General features: G+C 51.7%; 7 protein-coding genes across 7 annotated transcripts in view; 5 read left to right on the forward strand and 2 right to left on the reverse strand.

Annotated features, from left to right (window-relative positions):
* Nucleotides 1-1,850: 1,850 nt before the first annotated feature.
* BBA_07528 (uncharacterized protein) lies at nt 1,851-3,284 on the reverse strand (the record flags this gene model as incomplete). Its single annotated transcript, XM_008602625.1, has 1 exon — nt 1,851-3,284. One exon carries the CDS (start codon nt 3,282-3,284, stop codon nt 1,851-1,853), a length of 1,434 nt encoding a protein of 477 aa, XP_008600847.1.
* Nucleotides 3,285-5,085: 1,801 nt separating this feature from the next.
* On the forward strand, nt 5,086-6,221 carry BBA_07529 (uncharacterized protein; the record flags this gene model as incomplete). The annotated part of the gene is made up of 4 exons (XM_008602626.1): nt 5,086-5,245; nt 5,311-5,377; nt 5,445-5,887; nt 5,962-6,221. The coding sequence occupies 4 exons, from the start codon at nt 5,086-5,088 to the stop codon at nt 6,219-6,221; spliced, it is 930 nt and encodes a 309-aa protein (XP_008600848.1).
* Nucleotides 6,222-9,089: 2,868 nt separating this feature from the next.
* BBA_07530 (trypsin-like protease) lies at nt 9,090-10,473 on the forward strand (the record flags this gene model as incomplete). Its single annotated transcript, XM_008602627.1, has 3 exons — nt 9,090-9,344; nt 9,470-9,684; nt 9,819-10,473. 3 exons carry the CDS (start codon nt 9,090-9,092, stop codon nt 10,471-10,473), a joined length of 1,125 nt encoding a protein of 374 aa, XP_008600849.1.
* Nucleotides 10,474-12,750: 2,277 nt separating this feature from the next.
* Nucleotides 12,751-13,929, reverse strand: BBA_07531 (phosphate carrier protein 2; the record flags this gene model as incomplete). Its single annotated transcript, XM_008602628.1, has 3 exons — nt 12,751-13,135; nt 13,198-13,617; nt 13,760-13,929. 3 exons carry the CDS (start codon nt 13,927-13,929, stop codon nt 12,751-12,753), a joined length of 975 nt encoding a protein of 324 aa, XP_008600850.1.
* Nucleotides 13,930-15,481: 1,552 nt separating this feature from the next.
* On the forward strand, nt 15,482-16,033 carry BBA_07532 (uncharacterized protein; the record flags this gene model as incomplete). The annotated part of the gene is made up of 1 exon (XM_008602629.1): nt 15,482-16,033. The coding sequence occupies one exon, from the start codon at nt 15,482-15,484 to the stop codon at nt 16,031-16,033; it is 552 nt and encodes a 183-aa protein (XP_008600851.1).
* An 871-nt stretch (nt 16,034-16,904) lies between these two features.
* On the forward strand, nt 16,905-18,079 carry BBA_07533 (NADP-dependent alcohol dehydrogenase; the record flags this gene model as incomplete). Its single annotated transcript, XM_008602630.1, has 2 exons — nt 16,905-17,078; nt 17,174-18,079. The coding sequence occupies 2 exons, from the start codon at nt 16,905-16,907 to the stop codon at nt 18,077-18,079; spliced, it is 1,080 nt and encodes a 359-aa protein (XP_008600852.1).
* Nucleotides 18,080-23,985: 5,906 nt separating this feature from the next.
* BBA_07534 (uncharacterized protein) overlaps nt 23,986-24,715 on the forward strand; it is a gene marked incomplete at both ends in the record, with an annotated part of 1,510 nt that continues 780 nt past the window's right edge. Inside the window, one exon of the mRNA XM_008602631.1 lies at nt 23,986-24,696. Coding sequence (XP_008600853.1) covers nt 23,986-24,696 — 711 coding nt within the window. The remainder of the gene's footprint in view (nt 24,697-24,715) is intronic.

Here is a 24,715-nt window from a genome sequence, read left to right on the forward strand (position 1 = left end):
AAGTAATAATAAGAAATATTTTTTATATAAAGAATTATTAAAAATGAAACTCTTAAAATTAATTACTTAGAATTACTTAGATTAATTAGTAAAGATTTAGACTACCTAGTTAGTAGAATACTTTACTTTACTTACTTTACTTAACTAGAAGGCTTTACTTTACTTAGTTAGCTTTACACGTGTTCTTCCCCTCGTCTTAATGTCGCCGTAGCGTGCGAGCCTGCTCCGCTTACGGGCTTTCTTTAGCGGATCAAGGGTCTCGGCAATCGCTTCATAAGTTCGTCCTTCTGCTCCTCCTTTTACCTCTTCGGTGAGGAACCTAGGTCCACTTCTGCCGCGGCCGTCTCGTATTCGGCGTACGCCTCCCGTACCACTCTCTGTGCCTCGCTGATCCACTGCGTATTCTGGCTCCATTCGAGCTTTGCGCGTTAGTATGCGGGTGTAGTATCTGTGAGGGCTAAAACATTCTTCAAGCTTGACTTGAGCGGCGTGAATAGTATGGAAATAGTATTTTGACACCACTCCTAGTTTCTCTGCCTTAAATAACGCAATCTTCCATTTTTTTCGCCCGAGGAGACCTTATATCTACATATAACCTGCTGGGGGTGCTCTGCTGCCAGCACTTCAGTACACACCGTGTAATGTAGTGAGCCTACGGTCAGGTACTCCTCCACTACTGCGGAGGCTCGGTCGATGTTCGAGAACGCTAGGTCTATAGTTGTTGAGGGTCTACGAGGTCGCGCGCGTGTTGTGTCTGTATCTGGTTCGTTATGGAGAGGACCCCTGCTCTTCCGCCCACTCAGCGAATTGCGTGCCAAATCTTGAATTCGGTCGATCTGCTCCCCAGTGGAGGTGGTGGGGTTTCGGATAGCCTATGAGCACAAAGTTGGCTACTTGTGCGTATCAACTGCTAATAAATATCTTCGTCTGGAGCTGGAACGTATACCCTGTTTTAATAATGGCTGCCCTAAAACACACTCTCGAGATTGTTCTCCTTATTCGAGAAAAGATATACCAATTGACGTTTAGCCTGGCTCCTTGCTAAGCGTAGTTTATACAATGGATACGGCTATTCTGTTTATGACGATGCTACGTCTTTTAAACAGCTGTTAAAGTGTCCGAGGAGAAGTCATGCTGATGGCGCTGCGTTTAGCATGAGATGGCCCTTTTGTCTCCACAGAGCGGATGAAACCGTCCAGCGCGGTCCGCGCGGGTGTCGCAAGTCAGCCCCTCTTTTTTACACAGTACGCTAGTTTAAATAGGGTGTGAACATATGATGCCTTATATAAAACACCACTTAAGTGTGTAGCTAGAACAAGATATCCGGCTGTTGTGCGTATCCTATCAGGCCTTGGATCGGTGATGACTAGGAAAGTGATTCTACTTGTTGTTAGAATATGAAGAATGTAATAGAAGTGTTTACTCTTTCTCGAGCAGCGAGGAGACGAGATTATAATCACGGACGATGTGGTCAGTAGTTATGAATATCGGGACGTGTGCACTCGGCTGATGCGACGCCGACAACGCCACTAAATAAAGGTCTTCAACAAGACTCTTTTAATAGCCCTGCGTTGCGATTGTTAGGAAATTGGCAAGACTCACCAAGGGAGGATTTTTAGCAGGGGAGCTATTTACGGAGGATTATTTTTGACGAGACGGAGTGAAGCAGTATAACCGCAAGCGTTAGGTGCAATTTATAAAACTTTTTTTCTTTGGCTAATGTTTCAGGAAAGTCTGATGATTTTTAAGTTTAGATCTAGATGATTTCATGGGGCTTGTCTGAATATAAGGAATCAAGTTCTGTACGAGAAACCACCACCACCACCACCACCACCACCACCATCTCCGGATCATGGCACGGCCGATCCGCAACGCAGCACCCAATAGCCCGTGGGCACCAAGCACGGCGCGCACGCCAACGTCATCTCCAGGTTGAGGTCCCGCACCCTGCCCTCGAGGTAGGTCATGGCCGCCGCAATCATGTCCCACCGCCTCGGCTGGAACATGAGCAGGCCCGCGTGGCTCCAGCACGTCTGGACCTTGTCGAAGCGATCGTCCGCCCTGCCCTCATTATCAAACTGGTACAGGTACGGCGTGCCCTGAAGAAACTTTAGCGCCTGGTTAATCGCGCCCCGGTCCTCGGGCACAAACCCCGCGCCCGTCTGCAGCAGCTCGAGCCATACGGGCGGCTTGGTGTGGTCGATGAGCACCTCTTCCCCGTTCTCTTCAACTTCCATAATCGTGTAGCTCGACATGTGTGCCATGTATAGCTCGGCAATAGCACTTGCCTCTGTTTCGTTTGTGGCTATGGCGGGACCAAAGGCGCCGTCTTGGATGAATCCTTGTGCGATAGCCACATCTGATTCCTCAAGGTCTTGGTTGTTCAGCGTACGGGCACGAGCCCACTCGCCTAGCAGGATGAGGCCGGCGTTAGCGTCGGCCATGCCCTCCAAGGTCTTGCTATATATGTCACAGAGTGCTAACACGTCCCTCTTTACCTTGACATCTATAGGAGGACCCTGTTCCTCTACCTTTTGGCACAGGTCGCTAACCTGGTTTAGGCCATCAATGGCCTGCTGCTGTTTCTTCATCTCGAGAGGCTCGTCCTGCTGGCGCTTGCATAGGTTGTCAATGACGTCTGGGTTGTCGGGGCTACCCCGGAAAAGACAGATAAGCCGTAGCTTTAGCTCGTTACCGTCGATTTCAGGAACGTACTTTCCACCAATGGCCTCCTGGAGGCCCGTAATTGACTCATCAAACCATCTAACGGCGGCGCTAATTGGGTTGTCCCAGTTCTTAACCGTATCCAGGATTTTATGCGCATGAGGCGAAAGGGTCGAAAAAGCCACCATGACCCCGCCCTGCCCGTTGAGGCGAAGCTTGGGGAACGCTCGTTTGGTCGCCCTCGTGCCGGCGGGGCACTGTATACCGCTGCGTTTTTGCGCTACGCATGATCTGCGCCTGTCATATATACGCCCTTGCTTCTTATAAGGGCCAAGAGGGTGGCCAGGCGTACCAGGCACACCGCCATGCTTCGGGGGATGGGCCCTGTTTAGTTCGGGTAGGCCGCCGGGTAGGTTAGCCGACGGGGCGCTGATGTGCCCGCTGGGAGGATGAATAGCGCCCGCCAGGCCCCAGCTTAGCATTCCCTTCCTAACTAGCTCGAAAAGCTCACGGGCTTGTTCTGAACCAGCCAGTGGCGGACTCCGGACTTGCAGGACAGCAGTCGGACCGGCAAGGGATGTCCCAGCTAGGGCTAGCAAAGCAAGTAAAGCGACCTTCATATTAAGGCGTGTAATAGGCGAGAAAAGATTTCGAAGAAGGGTAGAGTCGACAGTCTTAGTAAAACGACATGATTTATCATCAGCTCTATATATACTTTTTCAAGACTATGTTACGTCCGGTAGAAGCTGAGAGGAGGATATCATATTAATAATTTCTGTATAGACAGGTCCTCTATATCCACACGCAGTCGAAATCACGAAATTATTCATATAGCATTAGTGATCCGTATATCTGTAACAGGCATATTGATAACGTGGTACAAGCTAGCCTGAGGCCCTCAATGATATTTAATAGCTGTTGTATATCACATCCCACCTTGACTTAGTTATGCGCTATCTTGACACATATGTCAAGTTTCTTTTTCTTATATAAATTTTCTAATGTATCCGGATCTTGTCGGTATCTAAAAGCGGGCCACTTTCAATATTGGCTCACTGTCGTCTCTCTTGCCTGTACTTTCGCCTAACTTTTCGCCTCAGCCACGGCGAGCTCGGCATTTCTGTCCGCCACGCCGAAGCGGTTTCAACTAGTAAACAATCAATCCGTCCGCACAGGCGGGGCGCTTTTTGACAGTCTCATGTCTACTTACCAAAAGTGAAACGAAATGGTTCTAAGGGCTTTTTTTTTTTTTTTTTTTTTTTTTTTTTTTTTTTTTTTGGCTAGTGAAAAGCAACAAGAGAGGCGGGTAATCATGAGGCCAGTGGTATAGCATGGACAGCCGATCAGTGCGTTGTTTGTAGACATGAAGTAAAGCTAGTTAGGCAGCAGCAAAAGGTTCTGTGCGGGCTGCTGAGCGACCTTAGAAGAGCGAGCTTTTAGAAAACAAGGAGCCCGGGTCATTTCCCAGAAACGAGCCTACCACCAAATTTTGGGGTTGCAGGCGGCAGCCTTCGCCCTGCTCTGCCAACTACATACATAAAGCTTCTTCCCCTCATTTGCTCGACCACCAGCATCTCATTATGGATCAAGAAGCCCACGGGAGTCAAGTTGCGATATTTCTTAGGAGCAAGAAGTAGGCCCGATCATTGTTTCTACAAAGTACACTACGCCGATTCTGCAGCATTTGGCAATTGAGCGACGTCACGGCGCTGACGCTGCTTGTCGTTGAGATAGCGTGCCGCGGTGGAGACTTGCCAGGCAACCGCGGTTTCTGGCGGTAGTCGCTTGTCGGCCCGACCTTGTGCGGCGCAACGAGCATTTTCTCGTACGGCCAGTGATGGTCTTCAAAATTGATATTATAACGCACTCATATTAATTCAATATTTTTGTCTTTCTGAGCGCTAAGCGCGGTTGATAATACTGTACCGCTATAGCACCTGGACCCCAGTAGTTCATGGATATGCAAGGGATGCTGTTTTGAGTTGACAACGATCCACTGTGGAGGCAACGCTGAAGATCTCTGACCCTTCGGCGGCTAGGCCGATGAGAAGGCACGCTACGCTTTGGTGACTGTAATTGGACCTTATTCCTATAGACTATTACAGCAACCCTGTTTCCATGAGATATAGCTCTTTCCTATATTCTATAGCCAGATGATCTATCCATGCGATTTCCGTATTATTCAGACCAAGTTTACTTTCGTGTATAGCCTACGAGGTCGTCTATAGTGTGTTTTTAGGCTAATTCTCATTCATCGAGAGATTTTAGCACAAGTATATAAACCAATAATACTTCCATCTATTACAACGACGTAGTAGACTTGCTGCTTCACTCGGTGTCTATCTGAAAAGCCCGTCGTCTTGCTTAAGCAGTCTTACGTCTTTTCACTGTCTAATACTCTCACTGCCTAGAAAGGTAAAGATGCTGTGGCTACCTTGGTCTCCCTCCGGATGCGTGGTGATATTCGTCACCGTCGCAGGCGTATGCCAGGCGCAAAATCCAGGACAGGGCGTTGAAATTTGCGTAAACGACCCTCTCAACCCCCCTTGTACTACGGTCGAAGCCCCTAGCGGCCTTTGCGGTAAGTTTCGTCATTCCGCCCAAGTTTCTATTAACTAATGCGCTAGATTTAAGTCGCCATACCAGACGAGTATAAGAACAAGGTATCTGGCGTCAGGGCAAGCGATAGTGCCAGTATCTGCCGCTTTTATCTGTAAGTGCTTATTTCTGTTGGCTAAGTTGCACGGAGAACTAATATGACTAAAAACTCTTTTCTATAGAGAGCCAGAGTGTAAGGGCGAGTACTTTGAAGCTGGTACTGAAGCCGTTAACCTCTACACGGGGCGTCCTGAGTTTAATGACAAGGTCACTTCCTTCATTTGCAACGTAACGACACCGATAGCGGCAGCTAAGTCCTCGGACTGGACGTTCAAGCGCCAGAGGGAATTATGCACTCGCTTAGAGACGCTATCTCTTGAATTCAAGCTAGGGAACAACATTGGATCCGGGACGTACGACAAGATCAAATTAGGTTTTGAGGACGCTGGACAAACGGTGCACGTCATCACAGAAGGCCCTTCCCCTGGTTACGAGGTTACCCAGAATATCAATATGCAGGACGTGTTTGGGATGGAAACTGTGGCACTGGATAAAATCAAAAGACTCCGTCTTCTTGATGAGCTAACAGACTGGACATTTGGAGGAGACATGTGGGAAATTGCTGGTGTGTAAAACATCTCCCCACGCTCTCCTATTGTTTTTTTCAAGGTTCTTCTTTAAAAAGCTAACCTAGTCTAGGGTTTACGCTTAAAGGAAAATGCGCTAACTCGGGATTGACTATCGCGCTTGAGAGATTTTCCTCTCTCAACAAGTGGTTGCAGGCTCAACCTAACCAGCCGGGACGGTTCCAGTACCGTGTCGACTGGGAAGTCTGGGCAGACGACGTCCAACCCGAAGACTGGGTTACCAAGTCGCTATGCAAGCAATTCCGAAGCATGAAGACGTCGATCTGCATATCGCCGACCAAGACTGGGACAGGAGTCGGCCCTATCAATTAATATCATTGTCGGGCAGCAGGTGTCGACATGTATTAAGGTGGGAAGAAATTCCATTTACAAGAGGCAGGGGGGTGCCGACTAATCCTAGTAAGTAGGGAGGTGCCGACGCTTTTTTTTTTTCTTAGTAAATCCACATTGAAAACAATCAGAGAGGTGCTGACTTGCTTCACGCCAGAACATCGAGATGGTGTGCAAGAGCTACCGCTCGATGAAACACTGCTGGCTGGCAGTTAGATCTTTAGATAATCTCCCTAGTCACAATCGTGTGTTGTTCTTCAATCGAGATATTAGGCGTCAACAGGATGAGGTAGAGGACGACGATATCTATCACACTGGCCAATGACATGTACACGTGCGAGACGGGGACTCTGTCTTTTGAATTTATTTGTCCAACATCTTTTTTTCGAGTTCCACGGCGTAAGCGCATGAGGAGGCCAACAATGCCGAAGCTCAGTGCATTGTTCGAAGCTAGCATCAATCGCAGTTACCCCTAGTTATTGCCTGAACGCCCTACCCATGTGCTAACAGGTCCGCACGCCAGACAATGCGCCAGTTTTGGATTTTCAAGGTGCCAATTTGCGCTAGCCGCTTTGTAAATGTAGTGCAATAGCCTAATCCTCCGCCGTGATGAGCCGCGCGCGTCGACCGAGTAGCCGAGTAGCCGAGTTGACGACAAGCCGCCGCCCCGCCAGTTTACGGGGGGGTCTGACTTTTTGCCTGCGCCCACCAACCTGTAGCCATTCTTTGCGCCAAACAGACAACTGTTCACGATTATTTATCTTCTCTAGCCCCACGTATTCATTTTTATGGAGGGCGCAGCTGTGTTGACCCTTTGTGTATTTAGCGTACAGACAAACCTCCTTCCACAACCCACAGTCGCGGGGGGTAATAGTCGGACGGCGGAGATGACAAACCCCAAGTCACTCAGCGTCCATACAAGTCACGGGCCAAAGACTAGAAAACCCTTTCATGATCATGTTACGAATCAGACCTGATATCTGGCTCATTAATTATGAACCAGTCTATCAGGAGCTGAAACACTGTAACCTGGTAGGGGTGGCCATGTGGTTGGCTTTTTTGGGGGGTCATGGTGTAGACCGCTCCTCTATGTCTGACGCACTTGTTCTTTCCCACCACTCTCATGCGATTTCTTGTTTTCAAAGCATAGAATCTCATTCAAACCCACACGTGAGCGACCGTATGAGGCCTCATCCTTTCGCATTAAGTCTCGCCAAGACCCGGCGCCTACACGCGCTACCTTAACAGCGACACGCGGCTGCTGGCTGAAAACTTTGGCCCCCCCCTCCCCCCGCTAAAGAAAAAAGCTCGCCAAGTTATTTCTAATCTAGTGTGCTGTTAAATTAGTATTAGCGCGTATTAGATACAGGTTGTGCATAAAGCTGCCCGTCGAGCACTGCTGTAAACTTGGTATATATCTAGGGGATAAACGAGAAGAATCGGGAAGAAAAAAAAATCAAAAGACAAGGGGGAAGACTGGAAAGAATTTCGGGACCAACAGTTGTGTACTAGGGTCTGGGGCCGAATCGATATGCAGTTCACGGGGGAGACTGTAACTATGCCGTTCACATGTATAGGGCGTATAGACGACCGAGGCGGTGTGGCCAAATGATGATTTCTACCAAATTGATGCGATATATGATGCACGACATAACTGGGTGTACCGAGGTAAAGGGGAGGCTGGTCATAACTACGGTGCTGGGCTCGTTGTGATGCCCAACAAGAAAAGGTCGCTGCAGCCCACACATACCTCGTAATGCTAATCTACCCACGACAATACGTCAAGGTCCCTTACCCAGGGCCAATAAGCACCTCTAGAGCCTAAACTAGGACCTGGATATAGTCGTGGAATAAGGATTGTCACGGGATTAAAATAATAAATTTATCGACTCGGAGATAGATCCGTGGCATCCGACTATAGTCTTTCGGCTAATTTGCACTAGTCTACCTCATCTGCGACCAATAATGGTGCTATGAGGTCAAGTATATAGGATAGGCCGACGCGTGTAGTAATATAAAATATTTTTTTTACTATCCCCGTTAACAGCCACGTCATGCGCCGTAGCATGTGTACTTGCCCTGCTTCATGACTCAATCTCTAATTAATCTCGTTCAATCAGTGCATACTTCGAGTCAGTCAGCATAGTTGAGGTCCCCTTAAGTTGGTCAACTTTTTTTTGGTCAGTTAAGCTATTTGCACGACCGACGGTTGTTTGCTCAAGCGAGTAATAGAGCCCTCTATTTGGAACAACTCGTTTTCTACTACAGACCACATTCATGCCTTCAGGTGCCACGACTCCGCAAGGCACTTCAAGATTTAGGCCTACAGATGAGGTAGTCCGATCTAACTACACTTAAGCACGGAGTATTGCCCAAGTAGACATACGTGTACCTGTGTGTAGTCGTGGAAATAGACTGTTCATCGGTATTGAGAGATGCCAGTACACCGGGTAAAAACATAATTACTATTCGTTACCATGTATCCTCGTGAGTGACTGTCGTGGAGCCTCTTGGCGAATGAAGGGATGGGACTAGTATTACAGGGCTTGCATAGATGTTTGGATTATTTTACGCCTGTGGATATCCTATGGAGGCAAAAGGCGCACAGGGCTTGCATAGAGCCAAGCTCGAGACGTGTGAAGACCCTCACACGTCTCGAGCTTACTCTCTCTCAACGACTATCCGGACTACTGGTGTATTCAAACTTATCAGAGTCAAATTGACAAAATAGTACGAGTATAAAGAGACCAGAAGCGGCACCCATCTCTCCAGTATCCTACCAACACTCATCTCGACAGCTCTCTGCTCTTAGCCACTCTTTAACAGCCAGCAAACACCCACCCGCTCAAAATGGTGCCCAAAACTAGTCTCGCGCTTGTCCTCGCGCTCTCTACGACTTCGACCACGGCAAGATCCATCGATAAACGGATTATCGGAGGAGAGGAAGCGGCGGAAGGCGAGTTTCCGTCCATGGTCAGTTTCCAGTCGAACGGGCATGAGTGCGGCGGTGTCCTGTTGGACAGCACCACCGTTTTGACCGCCGATCATTGTGGCAAGCATGACATCTCCCATGATAAAGATAGGGTCGTGAGGGTAGGAACGACGGTAAGTGCCCGCCCGCCCGATCCTAGCCAGGCCTTGCTGCGCCTGACCATTGAGGCGGCGAGCGGCCGAGGTGCCGAAGGCCGAAACGCGCCGACAGGCGGCAAACGAGATGATAACATTGGCAGATCTCGGATTCCGGCGGAGTGGTGTCCGGGTACGTCAAGGCGACCGTGGCCCCGTTTGGCTTCCCGAAAGCCGAGCAGCCTACGTACTGGCCCAACGACATTCAGATCTGGAAGCTGCTCACCGCGATCGAGGAGAGCGACAAGATCAAATACGCGAAGCTGCCGGAGGAGGGCTCCGACCCCGCGCCCAACTCCACCGCCATCACCGTAGGCTGGTAAGTTTGCCCCCCTCCGCCTCGTTTAAGGTTCCGATGCCCAGCCCGGCCGGTCATGTCGGTACGGGTCGTCGGGAGGAGAGGCAGATCAAAAGAGAATTACCCGTGCTAACGCGGTGGCAAATCAAATAAAGGGGGGATCAAGGCGCAGAGTCGTTCCACGTTCCCAGCCCTGTCAGCAAGCTTCACAAGGTCACGCTCCCCGTTCACGATCGTCAGGTGTGCATCCAAGCCGACCCAAACGCCGGCGGCCGGGACTCTATCGTGTGCGCCGGCGGCGGGGGCCGCGGCGTGGGCAACTTCGACAGCGGCGGCCCGCTCTTCGACGCCGCCACCGGCACGCTCATCGGCATCACCTCGTGGGTACCCAAGGAAAAGAACGGCGCCGAATGCGGCCAGATGCCGACCGTCTTCACCCGCGTCGGCAGCTACATCCCCTGGATCAAGGCGAACCTCAGCGGCGGCGTCGGGCAGCCACCCAGCGCCGAGGAGCTTTGGATCCGGGAGGCGATGCTTCTGATGAGCGAACACTGCAGCCGGTTCCTGCACGAGGACCCGGACGACGCCTGCGGGGAGGCGAGCGGAGAGTGCCTGAAGGAGATGCCGCAAGATACCCCGGATACGGAGCTACTGCGGTGCTTGGACTTTAAAGAGGCGTGCGCGGGCCAGAAGGGCGAGCCGGCGAAGCACAGCCAGTGCATTGAGAAGGCAAAGGTCTGCGTCAAGGAGAAGGACATCCGGGTTGGGGGGACTGAGGAGATTCAGGAGTGTGCCCTGAAAGACCTCTAAAGAGGGAGCATTAGAAGGCGAGGTTATTTTTCTCTCTTTATTTCATTCTCAGGCCGGCGCAGCGTCTGCGAGCTATAAGCCTGGAGATGTCATCTTCTAGTAAACATGTTTGCTAGTCACAGGATAGCCATGAATGAACTTCCTCGAGAACCGATCCTATGCAATGAAATGTAGCTCTAGATCTACCCATGTCGCTCGCTATCCACACCGGTCGCCAAGGCTTCCAGCCCTCTCTGTACGCTCGCGCCGGGCATTTTTCTGCCGCGTGGGAGCGACGAGTGCACCGGGACACCCGCCCCTACCCGCATCGGCCGATGCGGCCGGCCGCATCGCAATACACGAAATCTGGGTAGATCAAAGGTTAGCAGAGGTATCAAAAAAAAGTGGCGAGACATTTTGCAATTTTTTTTGGCCTCGGAATCTCGGCCGTCAGCGTCGAGGCCTTGACATGCCGTCTTTGTTAGTCACAACAAAGGCCGCGCCTAGGACCTTGCCCGTGGCATCGTCGCCCCGACGCCACCGCGTCTTGCAGGATAGCGTGTAACTTTTTGCATTCCGTCATTGCTTTCAAAGTTGAACTGTCAAAGGAAAGCAAAGTTCTTCGAAGCTGACACGGTCATCATAAATTACGTGTCCCTCCAGTAACATCAGGCCTGGAATTGAGTTTGTCCTTTGCAGTAACCACGCGGGTGGCCGGTACCGACTACGTTGCGGCTTGTGAAATTAGGATACAGTCTATATTAGGTTTTTAGTTTGGAAATGCTGTTGAACATGTGTTTCATTAGAGTAATGAAATTATAGTGTCATGTAGTGCGACCGTGATCGTGTCGCACTGCAGGCGCCTCGCACATCGTCTAAGCGCCGGGTCCTGTACTTGACGGCAATTACCTCTGCAGATTGCCAACAACGACATTTTGTCACCTTTTCTCTTCGTCCTCTGTGAGTGATTGAACAAGGTGGTGAAGTGGAAGGAGTCCACTGGTTGGTTCATCGCCAGTACGTGACGGTCGGTCGGCATTCAGATGCCGAGGCATTGAATCGACGAGTAGAAAGAAGAAAGGGGACCAATCGCTGCGGAAGTGTATATTTTACTGCGCCGAAAAGGCCAGATTCATGAGTCTAAATCTAGTGACCACGCATGGCCGTCGACAGCTAACCGCAGAGCTCGTTACGCCTCTCAAAGAAAAGGTTGATCCTCTAGTCCCGAGGGCTACGTCTCTGCTGCGTCTTGAGATGGAAGTAAGTTGAGGAGCCTCGACAGAAATAACCAACTTAACGAATACTTCAACACATAGTTGACTGTCAACAAAGTCCTGGACGCCGCCTTCCGCCTTGCTGCCTTATAGAAGAGACATTTTCTAGATGATTTCGTCGTTCAAGCAGTCGGCTTCTTATCTTTCAAGACAGAGGTCATAGCAGCCGCGAGAAAAGTGCCCGAAACATCACTATCATCTGCAATACCCGTCAGGGAGCTGCACGACCAATCGCCATCCTGCTTCAATCATGTGAATCGACCACAACGATCAAGTTACTCCAAGCACCCATTCACACAAGAATACAGGCGTTTCTTCGACTCTTTCGGTTTGAAAGCAGTTTCACGATTTAGCGGCAGGCATATCTTATTTGTCGAAAAATTTGCGTGGGCAAGTCAAACAACTGGGCTTTGGTGCTTCTCAATCTCGTTCCTCTCCCTCCCTTAGACGATGTGGCATCATCTCACGCCTAAACAAATATTTTATGGGACATAGTTTGTGACATGCAAACTTTTAAATCGAGACGCACGAATTCGATTAGTGTACAACCATTAGCCGGGATGCGGCAAATCCTCTAAGCTCTAAACGTCTAGAATGTATCCCATCCCAAGTACCAAAGACTTTCTCTACTCTCACACTCTGCTCTCGTCAGAATCCGAAGCGGCAACATGACATTAAAAAAAAAACAAAAAAGTGTCGCGTAACCTTGCTGCAATAGGTCCGCATGCATGCCCCAGCAAGCTGATTGTGTTGCTCGCTTTCTATATGCTCGTGTGGAAAGAAGCAGCCGCAGATTGCGCAGCCCAGCTCTTGGGCACATGCGCAAGGCCATTTTTTCGTCCCCTTGTTCCACCCTGGCCTGTTACCTGTCATCCTCCACTCCGCCTTTCAAACAAAAGAAACTATTTTCAATTTGGCAGTTTCAACCCGCCTATGGGCACGACGGCGCGCGACGGCGCGCGACGCACCACATCATTAACGCCTACGCGTCCTAAGGCTATCAGGACAAAGTATCGTAGATCGCTTATTTGGCAATCTCAACGCCGCCAGTGGCACCGAGGGCCTTCTTGATCTCACCGTAGATGGCGAACTGACCGGCGGTCAGAGTGCCGACCATGACGAGACGGGCGCCAACACCAGTGAAAGAGCCCTTGACACCGAGCTCCTTGGCGATCTTGACGAGACGAGAGGCAGTGCCCTCACCGGGGAGACCCTTGGTCTTGTTGATCTTGGAAAGCATGGTATCAGCAGGCTGGGAGATGAGGGCAGCGGCGAAACCGGCCATCAGACCAGAGCCCAGGTTGACACCAGTCTGGGCAGAGGGGGAGAGGCTCTCCTTGGGGAAAGCGCGGAAAGCAGCCTCGGAGACCTTCTCGAAGACGACAAACTTGGCCATGGTGTAGGGGATCCTGGGATTTGTGTTAGCGCGCAGTCGGGGGTTGGGCGACGACTGTGAAATGGCGCAACTCACTGCTTGAACAGAATGGGTCCAAATCCAGCGTACATGGCACCGAGACCCTCATTCTTGAGCATCTTGCCCATGCCGTCGATCAGACCCTTGGCATAGGTGGGCTCGGAGACGAGACGGATACGGGTGGCCTCGAGGGGGCAGAGAGCAATATCGGCGAAGAACTCGGCGAGACCCGAAGATGCGAGGTAGACGGCGGTACGGTTGTTGGAAGCAGTCTCGTAGCCAAGCTGGTTAATGGCCTGCTTCTTGAAGAACTCGTAACCACCGAACTTCAGAGCACCCTGGAGGAAGTAGCCGGCAGCGGTAGGCCCGAAACCAGTGAGAAGAGCGCCAGCACCCTCGTTCTGGACGACCTGGCGGAAGCCGCCAATCATGCCGCGGTTGTAGGTGGCGGGGTCAAGCTGGATACGGGTCTTGACGCTGTTGAGAGGAGCGGATTAGTCAATTGATTTGGAGTTATTGTTTGGCGGCGGTGCGCGATGGCTCAGATCCGGATGGCCGACGAAGCCAGGGGAAGCCGTCGCGCCGCAACGACGTATGAGGAGAGTCGGTAAAGACTTACACGTCGACGGGAGTCAGGGCACCGTGGGTGACGGAGCAGCAGATGGCACCAGCAAGAGCGAAGCGAGAGTAGAGGGCGAGGCCGCTCAGCTGCTGGGGATCGGCAGCCTTGACATTCTGGACGACGGCGTCGAGCTTGGTCGAGCCGGTGGATTTCGCGTCGGAGGCCATTGTGATTGTGAGGGGATGTTATGCGAAGATGCAGCAAGCAGAACAAGGACACGGAGTGGAGAGATGGATGAGACGAGCCGTGAAAATCACAGAATTGCAGCAGTTAGAAGGTGCTTGGAGGAGAAAAGGGAAGACGTTTCGGCCAGAGAGCGGTTTGAGAGACTTTTTTTTTCTCAAGCCGGCTAGCAAGGTTGCCCAGCGGAAGGCGGACCCGCCCACAGGAGGGACGTTGGCGGGCTTCAGGGGGCTTCAGCCACTAATCAAGGCACTAGAAAAAAATTACAGCAGGCGCTCGGGAACAATCGGGACACTTGATTGGTGAAGGAAAAGCCTGTGCCTGGCCCGTGCGCCTACTCGGCTTTGTTACCTTGGTTGCATCATCTGGCTGGGATTGCGCTGACGGTTCGGGGAGTCCGCCGCTTTGTGGATGATACATGATATGTATCTGTGCAAAACTACTCGGTTTTCAAGGCTGAATGCAGATGCAATCAATCGGTTTCGTTTCGATGTCTCCTATACGCGAGGACCGTTGCTACCCGTTTTGCCTCCTTGACGCCTCGGTACAGCATGTACCTTGTTAGTCACCCCTGCCTGCCAGTTTTTGCGCCGGCTTTACTCCGGCTAGCCACCAAGTACCTGTGTACCCAGCCAGTCGTTGGTCCCGTTCAAGAAACGTGACGTAACATCTCGCTTTCAAGATCGATCCTGTCACGCCTGTCAAACAACAATTTGAAGGTCCAAAAATGTTAAAATCAGAACACCGACTTTGTTCGCAACCTCTTAACTCTGATATAGGTCGTATGCTCTCGTCGCTCACATATTCACAAGTTAAAAATCTACCAACCTTTGATGCCCATCTTAGGCATTACGTCATCACATACCCGGTACCAATGTTCTCATGGGATATCATCGTGCTTCGATTCAGTGGCACGGCGATAGCGATGCGCTGTTGTGTTTACACAGTATCTGATCATGGAGCAATAGTGAGCCAGGCTCAGGCTCTACTTTATTTCCGGATGCCAAGGGTTGTGGGCGTATCTAGTCGTCTTGTGAGCTTACCTTGCTCGGCGTGCTCCGTAGCATGAAACTTTCCGTTCTCGACATTTGAAGTGAGAACAAACCGGTACAACCTGCGTCGACAAACTCAAAGCTTTATGAGCCTTGCAGCTACCTGTAGTTTCAATCTGCGTAGGGATCCGACGTTTTACTCCGCAGTAGGTACTCATTACATGCAGGCGGCCATGCCCGTTCGTCTACCTTTTGATTCATGTGGCACCAAAGGCGCACAACGCGTCATGCATGCAAGAAGCAGGGCCATCTATAAGTCTCGTCAGCCTCAACCGTATACAGACATATCTTCTTCTTCTACCCTCTCTGCCTCCCCAGTCATTCGTCACGTCTTCCTGCGCGGCTCACGGCGAAGCAGCATTTTGTACCACCGCTACCCCGCAGAAAGTTTCAGCCAACAAAGCAGAGCTCTCGCCACTTTTCCTCGCCTGGCCATCAACCTGCCTCACGCAAACGCCCCCGGCAATCCAAAAGTCCTGTCAACATGATTTCCAGCGTCCGATCTTCCGCCCACGGTCCCTTTTGCGATTCGCGGGCGCTGGCTAGACACGAGGGCCCCGAAATCGAGCTCGCCACCGAGTACGCCCTCTCGGACCGCCTGTTCACCGTCTGCATGACCATCTTCATATTTCGCGGCCAGCCCGACACCTACTATAACCGGCACGTGTTGCTCTACTTTTCGTCCCCCGACTGTTCGACCTTGCACGAAACGATACATACCCAGCGCCAGGAAGAGGGTGCGCCCTGGAACGTCTATCGTCTGCCAGGCAAGACGGATTGGTCCGAGCCGTCCAACTACCTCGCTCACGTCAACGCTGGCGCCATAATGGTCCGTGGCGATTCCGTCATGGCGCCCGTATCAGTCGTGGCGGCGACGCCTGTCGCGGGTCGACACAAGGATGGCGGCTGGAACTGTCAAAATTTTCTGCTCGAGGGTCTGCAAGCTCTTGTGCACCAGGGCATGCAGTCGCAAGATTGGTACGACGCGGTAGAAGAAGAGCTTCTTGACAAGGTCATCGAGGGTGCTGTTGGATGAAGTTGATGAAAGAAGCACCGTCCTCTTTGCACATGACCATGCCGGATGCGTTAACTGATTTGCCAACGCGTCAATTGGGGGCTGATGGAAGAAGACCCTTCCCGACCGTGAAAAAATGTTTCCGTCGGCTTCTGCGCTCGCTTCCGGACAGCTGTCAGCGCTTCCGGACAACTGCCAGCGCTTCCGACTCTTATCATTTGGGCCGCGGCATCTTGATCGACACAGCAGGAATATATCTCCCTTAAGTCCGAAGTCAAGAGACGCTCCACACAAGCGCACCAGCTGTCAATGCCTTGAACACTACATGTTCAACTCCGCTATCACTTTACTAATTCCGTTGTTTCCTGGTGTTCTCCAGTCAAAACTGCTCCGCTCGGTAATCAGCTGGTCATGGAAAGATATATATAAAAAGACTCAGCCTTCAAACTCCGCCGCTCCAGTGCCTTTGCCCCCGACAAGCTTCCATGGAGAGTCGTGGAGTTGCGACAGTGTGTGTGCATCATCTATCGCCGAAAATCTGGGCGGCGCTACCGCCGATGGATCCTGTTGGGTCTTGTCGGTGATAAGGTTGCGCCGTGATTGGCCTTCCTGATCGACCGTCTCGATGCTCTCCGGCACTAGTTAGCGGCAGACCAATCCGGGCGGGCACGGCTAGAGGGTCTGCAGCATTCCATTCAATGATATCACCGCCATCATGGTTTTGAGTTTTCCTTTTTGCTGAAATCGGACGGTATAAAAAGGGATCGAAGGAGCTCCTTGCTTTGCTCAACTTATTGCTTCCCATTACTTGTTGATACCATTGTTCTTTTACAATATCTCGGAATCACTTATACCTCTACATAACGCGACAAAAGTTACACTCTTTTTCAAAATGTCGACCGACTATAAGTTTGAAGGCTGGATGGGAGAGTCCGCCGAGTCCGCCAACGGCAAGATGGTTTGGAAGGAGTTTGAGCCCAAAAAATGGGAAGAGAACGACATCGACATCAAGATTACACACTCTGGCATTTGCGGATCCGATCTGCACACTCTGCGTTCCGGCTGGGTAAGTTACTGAAAGCACGCGCGCTTCTGGAACGGCCCTTGAAGCTGTTCAAGCGTAACCGTCAGACGTTCTGTTGGAGCTAACCTCCCTTCCAGGGCGCTACCCCCTACCCGTGCGTCGTCGGTCACGAAATTGTTGGTGTCGCTGTTCGCGTCGGCTCCAAGGCCGAAGGCGGCATCAAGGTTGGCGACGTAGTCGGTGTCGGCGCGCAGGGTGACTCGTGCCTCGGCCGCGGTAAGAAGGCGTGCGAGCCCTGCAAGACGAACGAAGAGCCCTACTGCGTCAACGGTTTGGTCAACACGTACGGGAGCAAGCACTACAACGGCGATAAGGCGTACGGCGGGTACGCGCTATACCACCGCGCGGCGTCGCACTTTGTCTTTAAGATCCCCGACGGCCTCGCGCCAGAGTACGCCGCGCCGATGCTGTGCGGTGGCGTGACAGTGTACTCGCCGCTACGACACTGGGGCGTTGGCCCCGGCAAGAAGGTGGGCGTTGCTGGTGTCGGCGGCTTGGGCCACTTTGCCGTCATCTTTGCAAAGGCGCTCGGCGCTGATGAGGTGGTGGGAATTTCGCGCAAGGCGTCGAAGCGCGACGAGGCCATGTCGCTCGGCTGCGACGACTACATTGCGACCGAGGACGACAAGGAGTGGTCGCAGCACAATGCCCGGCGCTTCGACGTCATCATCTCGACTGTCTCGTCGGCCAAGATGCCCATTGCCGACTACATGAACACACTCGCCCTCAACGGCAGCATGGTCCAGGTTGGCGCGCCCGAGGAGCCTGTGCCTGTGCCCATCTTCTCGCTGCTCACAGGCCGCCGCAGCCTCGCCGGCTCGGCGATTGGTAGCCCCAAGGTGATTCGCGAGATGCTCGAGTTTGCGGCCAAGAAGAATGTCAAGCCGTTTATCGAGAAGAGACCCATGTCGGATGCTAACCAGGCAATCATCGACATGGAGGCAGGCAAGGCTCGCTTCCGTTATGTCTTGGTCAACGAGTAGGTGGGATTGGAGAAACGATGTAATGAACAAGGTCATGTGATTATCAACGATGCGGTAGAGGAGTTGGTGGTGCAAGACGTTTGGACTAGTCACTTTGCAGGATTTGATGAATACTATCCATGATGATGACCCTGCGCAACACTTGGCTAAGACTGTAAGATTACTTGCGTACATCTTACCCGGCAGCTGTCTAACGACAAACTTGATACTGCAGCTGGCTCAATCGTAGGGTATTCACTGTTAATGCAGGTCTGTAGGATACTTACACATGGTTGAGATTCGTTTCCCAGCTGGACAAGAGAGCGATATCGCCACAATACTGTATGCCCTTTCAATCAACATGGCCCCCAAACTATTAGCATCATGTTCTGATTTCGGATCTACCTCTCCATGCAGGCACGGCACCATACTGCTCATGAATGTTTCAATTAATTGACATTGCGCAGCAGACCGGAGAGAGCTGACCTCTCTTTGCCAAGCTGTCCGGCTCCGGAGCACTATGATGAGAATCGGAGCACGCACATGCCAGCATGATGTGGTGGACTCACTGAGGGTACAGTGCATATCAATAAAACGATCCCGCAGCAACCATGTACGTTCTGCACATGCGCAGCATGCTGCGGTGCGCAAGTACACACACGACATGAAGGTTCTGTCGGCCAGACTTCGATGGGTTGTTGTGACCCAGCTCTGAGGCAACCAGCGGCTGTGCGACACCCATGGCAACAGCTCCTGTAAAGCCTCCAAGGTGAGCGCTTTTTTTCCCTTTCTGTTTTTGGTGCGTTTCCCGAGTATATATTACGCAATAAAGAGACAGTTAATCAATAATAAAGAGGACATTAAGTTTGTCCGTCTGGACAGAAGGTGGCGAAGCTGAACGGCGGCGGTGCCGGGCTGGGCACCCACCTCGGGCTACACTGACTGTGACTGGACTGGGTATGAGGTGGCGGGCAGCCAAGGCAGGCAATGCCGGTTCGTAACGAACGGCATATTGTGGAAAATCTCAGCGCCGCTTTAAAGGATTTTCAAGGTACGATTGTCAACATTGTGGGCTGCTTTCATGCATGACAGGACTAGTTGGGGACACGCCCAAGAAGTGGACTTGTTGAGTTGAGGACTGGGAAGGCTTGCCTCGGGTGTTGCCACTGGAATCGATGTGAAAGCAAAGTAGGACAAATTGACAAGATTACAAATGGGTAAATGGAAAAAGAATTAGAAGAGAACTGATTAGGTAAAAATCCGCTGAAAGCGTGTGAGTCGTACAGGTCACGGCAACGTCCAGTCACAGGGGACTCGTCCAAATCACATCATAGAGAGTAGCTCGGCAAGAACGGGGAATCAACAATGGGAGACATGCATAGTCTCTTTATACATGGCGAGTTTCTCTTATACATTACGAGCTGCGGACATCGCAGTCGACATGTTCAATGCAATATCGGGTGGCAAGGCCTCATCAGGGCAACACGGCATCGCGATGCGTTGCCGATCAACAAAGGTGGTCGCGGATTTGACCTTGTGTATGTCAACGAGAAAAAACAGCTGAAGATGGTTAGAGTTTGGGCAGCCATCGAATGGTTTTCCAGCATAATCATGGTTCCGCTGTTCATGCCATTATCATGCACACCAAACGTCTAATTGGTGAATGCCAAATGGGTGCTGTCACGCAAGTCTGAGCTTCCAGGACAGGGACAATAATTACACCCCGAGGACCAAAAAAAAAGAAAAGAAGAAAAGGAAAAGAATAATAATGAGTACACAAAGGGGTCGAAAAGATGCTGAATCACAGTGCTACAAAGGAAAAAAATAGGTGGCGGGGGAAGCCCACGTCGTACGATGTGCAGGATCGCCGCCTATACAGGGCTGCAGTTATACATGTGTGCGGCCACGCCCAGGCAGGTTTTGTTTGTAACTAAATTACTGGTAGTCGACAAGGCAACGAGGCAGGAGAAATCGTTGTTGGATATACGCCCCTGTCTTTGAGTACACGGAGAAAGATTAGCCACGGTTGTGCTATTTTGGAATTACGAAGAGACCCAGAGATGACGACAAAAGAGAGTTGACATTCGGTCAGAGTCGGATTCTAATGACGGGCAACCATGTGGCACAAATCACAACTTGACCGTGTACGACCCGAAACCCCCACCGCCATGCCCATATTTTTCCTCTGATATCACGTAAGTGTTGCACAGTCTGGGGATCAATATTGCCTGGCTGGATGATTTTGGTAATTTGGTGATTTGGTGATTTGGTGATTTGGTGATTTGGTGATTTGTGTCTTTTGCATGACGGCTGCCAATATTAACAATATTCATCACTTGTGCCCGGAAGCGGGGGAGGCAATTGAATGAATAACTGGGGAGATTTTGCGGCCAAGAAAGGGCCCGCGTAAAAGGCGCGGGGGACAATGGGAACAATGGATAGCTCACGCCCCCCCTGTATCTGTGCTGTTAAAGTCGGTTGAAATTCTTGGCCTGATTTTCTTTTCCATTTGGACACACGAGTATATCGAGGAATACGTAGATTTCTTGTAAAATTTTGATCTTCCGAGCGGAGCTTATGCTCGTCACCAATTACGGCGTGCATTAGGGCGGAGCAGCTTATTGGGAACAAAGTTGGAAGAGGCAAAGAGAATCTGTGGCTGGTGGTTGGGCTTTTCTTTTGTTTTTCCGACCTTTTTCTCTCCTTTGCTGCGTAAAGGTGGCTCATTACTGGGGCTGGGGCTGGCTGGGCTGCTCGTATTCATGGATGTACCACGTATATGCAGGCACCGACTCCATATTACCATCCATCCATCCATCCAACCATTCAGCCATTCACGCCCATCCACTGCCATCCACTGCCATCATACTTGCCTATCTACTCGTCCGTTGTTCGCCTGGCTCGGCTTGGCCAGCACCGTAATACCCAAGACAATTCATCAAGAGAGAGTAAAAAAAAACAGCACCTCTGCGGCCGGGTTGTTTCCACAACAGCACCACTTGATCGCCTCGCAAACAGGGTTCGGTCGAGAGAAGGAGGATCCAGTATGCTGACCAAGGATGGGCAAGAGATGCAAAGAAAAAGCCTCGAGATGACTCTTTCATGACGATTCGAATCTTCGAGACAACCAAAAACAGGCAAAAGACGAGCGAGATTAGAATTGCAGACATTATTCCCGCTGTTTCACCAGTCAACTAACGACCCACGCCGTGCAGTAGTCGACACGCACCCGCCAAGGCACGAAAAAGGCAGTGGATAAGGAAAACTCTAAAATAACAGCATCATGTTATCATCAGGCGGAAAAATATGAGCGACTTGGCAAAGAAAAGGCATGTCTCCGGTCCTTCCTGCTGCCTCAGCCCTGCCAGCTCAGCATCTCCACGGGGCGTCATGCCGTCTTTTGATGGGCAGCTGAACCCCGAGAGGCTGGAAACGAGAAAAAAAAAAGGCACATCTTCTCAATTGGATTCATATCGTACAAGGCGTGCCACACAAACTCACCATCACCGTGCCCGTTACTCCGTACACGGGCTGGCCAGCCTGCGGACTTGCTCCGGCAGGTCCATCATCATAATCAGCAAACACACACACCGCTCACACTGTGTTACGGCCGCCGGACAGCTCTGCCATGTTCCAATCCCCGACTCGGCGCCTTCTTCGCAGCCAGTCTGCTTTCCCCCCTCCCCCTCCATGCTGCCCCATCCAGAGACCGTATATCCGTACTTGCCAGTAATAATAGCTTATTCGCCAAGCGAGACTCCGGCACCGTCATACGAAGAAATCGAGATGGCGGCCCAAGGTGTTGACTGACAAGCCACACCCCTGTCGAGATTGTCGAGAGACTGCTAAAAAAAGATATGCCGCACACGGGCGGCTACGGGTACCCGGTGGGCGGCAAGCCAGCTTTATGGTGGATTAACAGTGAAATAAATCCACAAGCGATGTGCGAAACGAGCAACTACCGGTACGGCAATAAATTGATTCCACGCGGTGATGGCTGTTGACATGGACAGGAAGAGGGAGAAGTAGTGGACGAAATCGATTGCCGGGGAACCAAGCACAGCCGCTGCAGAAGCAAAGTGGTGACAGAAGTCATCCGCAGACAGCCATGGCCGGCCGGCTATCCACATGCAGCTCTTGCTAGAAGCGAGAATAACTAATAACAAGATGCATCAAACGCACTATGCATTTTTAGGATGAGCGACGCAGGAGAAAGACCGAAAAAAAAAGAGTGTGGTGGTCGTGACCAGTCAAAAGCTGACAACAAGGAACAGCACGGCGCGACACTACTGCACGGTTTACTACTCAGTACACGAGATAGGTAGCAGCATCCTCCAGCGCTTCAGCAGCCAAAAGGAAAATCATTTACCAACCTCGTAAACTGTCTCTCCTGCAGGCCGTCATCGACCTCGTACCTGTCAGAAAAAAGGACGTACGACTATGCATGTCTCTTTTTTGAGCTGGTCTTGATCTCCGGCCACCTCTTCCAGTGACCAGCCAGTTGCCAGCCAATCTACAGCGCCAAAAAGGATCATCGCCAGCGCACACAAGAACGGAGTTGCGGCGTACGACCACAGACGCTTTCGAATTGTAGGTGGTACCGGGTTTCCAGCCGCCACCCCCCCTCACGCAGGGCACGCAGCATTTTACTCCTTGCGGCCCTTTTCGAGGCTTGATGGCTCGTTGCTACAGCCTACGGGTGCCTTGAACGATTTCTGGCTCGCTCTTGAGGCGATGACAACACCCCTGACTACACGGATGGCCGGGGCTCAATTGTTAGCTCCAGCGCCCTAACTTATAAATAACGTGCTGGATACGAACAGGGTGCTTCGTATACAATCAAAAAAAAAAAAAAAAGAAGCCGGGCTAGTTGTGATGACAGTTGCCAACATCAACTGGCCAGAAGCAAAGCCTGGATATGCCTGGTGTTGCACCAAAGCGGTGGAAATGAGAGGTGCACAGCGCTCCTTCTTGCCTGCGGTCATGTACCTTTGGCCCATTCAAGCAGCAGACAGCCTTTACCAGCCATCAAAAAAACTGAAAAGAGGTTGCGTTACTGGCCACTGGGAGGGAAGAGAGAAAAGTCACGGCGCCTGTAGGACCCCCCTGGCATCATCCATTCGTGAAACAATGCCCGAATGGAAACAAAGGAAAGCCTTTGGTTCGCTACGGGCCAAAGAAAACGCAGCCGCTAGAGTTCCTTTCTGAGTTTAGGCGGAGCGGGGACACTGCCCATCGTGTGGAAAGCGACTTTTACTTGCCGCTATTAGACCTCTTGTCAAAAGAGTCCTTGCTGGCCAACCAATTCTCCATTTTATCAATCAAGCGAAAGAGGAGGGGGGGTGGAGCCCAAGATGTGCGGAAGCCGTCACAGCCATCCACTTGACAGCAACAGAGCTGCTCATCAGTGACCAACCTCCCACTCAGACGGGATCGCAGGGGTGTGAAAGGGGGGTGCGCTGTTCAAGTCCGACCTGGACTACTGCAGGGTTTATTTACAGGCACATGCTGGCTGGTACCTCCAGCCGGGCTCGTATCATGCCATGGGCGGCTGGGTATCCATGTTGGGAACCACGCTTCTCTCGAAATCCTGCGCTAGAGAGAAGAGAGAGAGAGAACCTGGAAGAGACAAACTGGTACTGCTGCAACGCAACGGGCGCCAAAGATGTCTGTTTGTTGGCCGAGCCCCGGCCAACCTGGGGTGTATGTATGACAAGCGAACAGACGTATAAGGACCCAAGGCTTCCTCCTCATCCTCCTCCTCTCAAGCAAACTACTCTCAACTTTTGCTGTGTACAAGAAGCTCTCCGTCTCTCGTTCTTCATCTGTTCTTGTTTGCCTTTCTCATCCACCCCTCTCGTTACCACCACATTCGCTTCCTCCATCATCAGCTCTGCCCTATTGCGAGCTCATCTTTACCGAAGACGATGAAGACCACCGTCCTCATCTCGGCTCTGGCCGCAGGCGCCTACGCCTGGACCTACCCCGATTGCGAGCATGATGGCTGCTACCGCAACCTCATCGACCAACGCTACGCCGACGAGGCTCCGGGTTTCTGTATCGGCTGGATCGCTGGCACCACGACGGACGACGCGGCCGTTCCCACCCAGTACCGCAACTGCCCTGGCGTGTCGGCCCTCTCGTCGGCCTGCTCTTGCATCGCTTACACGGCCACGCACACGTCGAGCACCCCGCCCCCGGCCACCAGCACCTCGACGCCGCCTCCGGTGACGAGCACCACGATTCAGACGACGACTACGCCTCCTCCTGTCACTTCCTCCTCTACTACCATCTCTACCACCACCGCTCCTCCCACTACCTCGTCTGAGACTCAAGTCACCACCAGCAGCTCGACGACGTCCTGCACCACCGAGACTGAGACGTCGACTCCTCCTCCCGTCAGCAGCAGCACCAAGACGGAGACTACTACTCCTCCTGTGTCTAGCAGCTCGTCCGTCGTCACCACCTCGTCTCCTCCCACCACGTCTTCCGAGTCTCAAGTCACTACCAGCACCCCGGTGACTACGCAGCCTCCCACAACCCGCTGGACAACGTCGACCTTTTACACCACTTCCACCCACACCATCACTCAGTGCCCTCCCACCGTGACGGAGTGCCCGGCCTCGTCGACCATTACTGTGACTTCGACTATCCCAG

Source organism: Beauveria bassiana (genome assembly GCF_000280675.1).
Source record: "Beauveria bassiana ARSEF 2860 unplaced genomic scaffold BBA_S00025, whole genome shotgun sequence".
Taxonomy (NCBI): Eukaryota; Fungi; Ascomycota; class Sordariomycetes; order Hypocreales; family Cordycipitaceae; genus Beauveria; species Beauveria bassiana.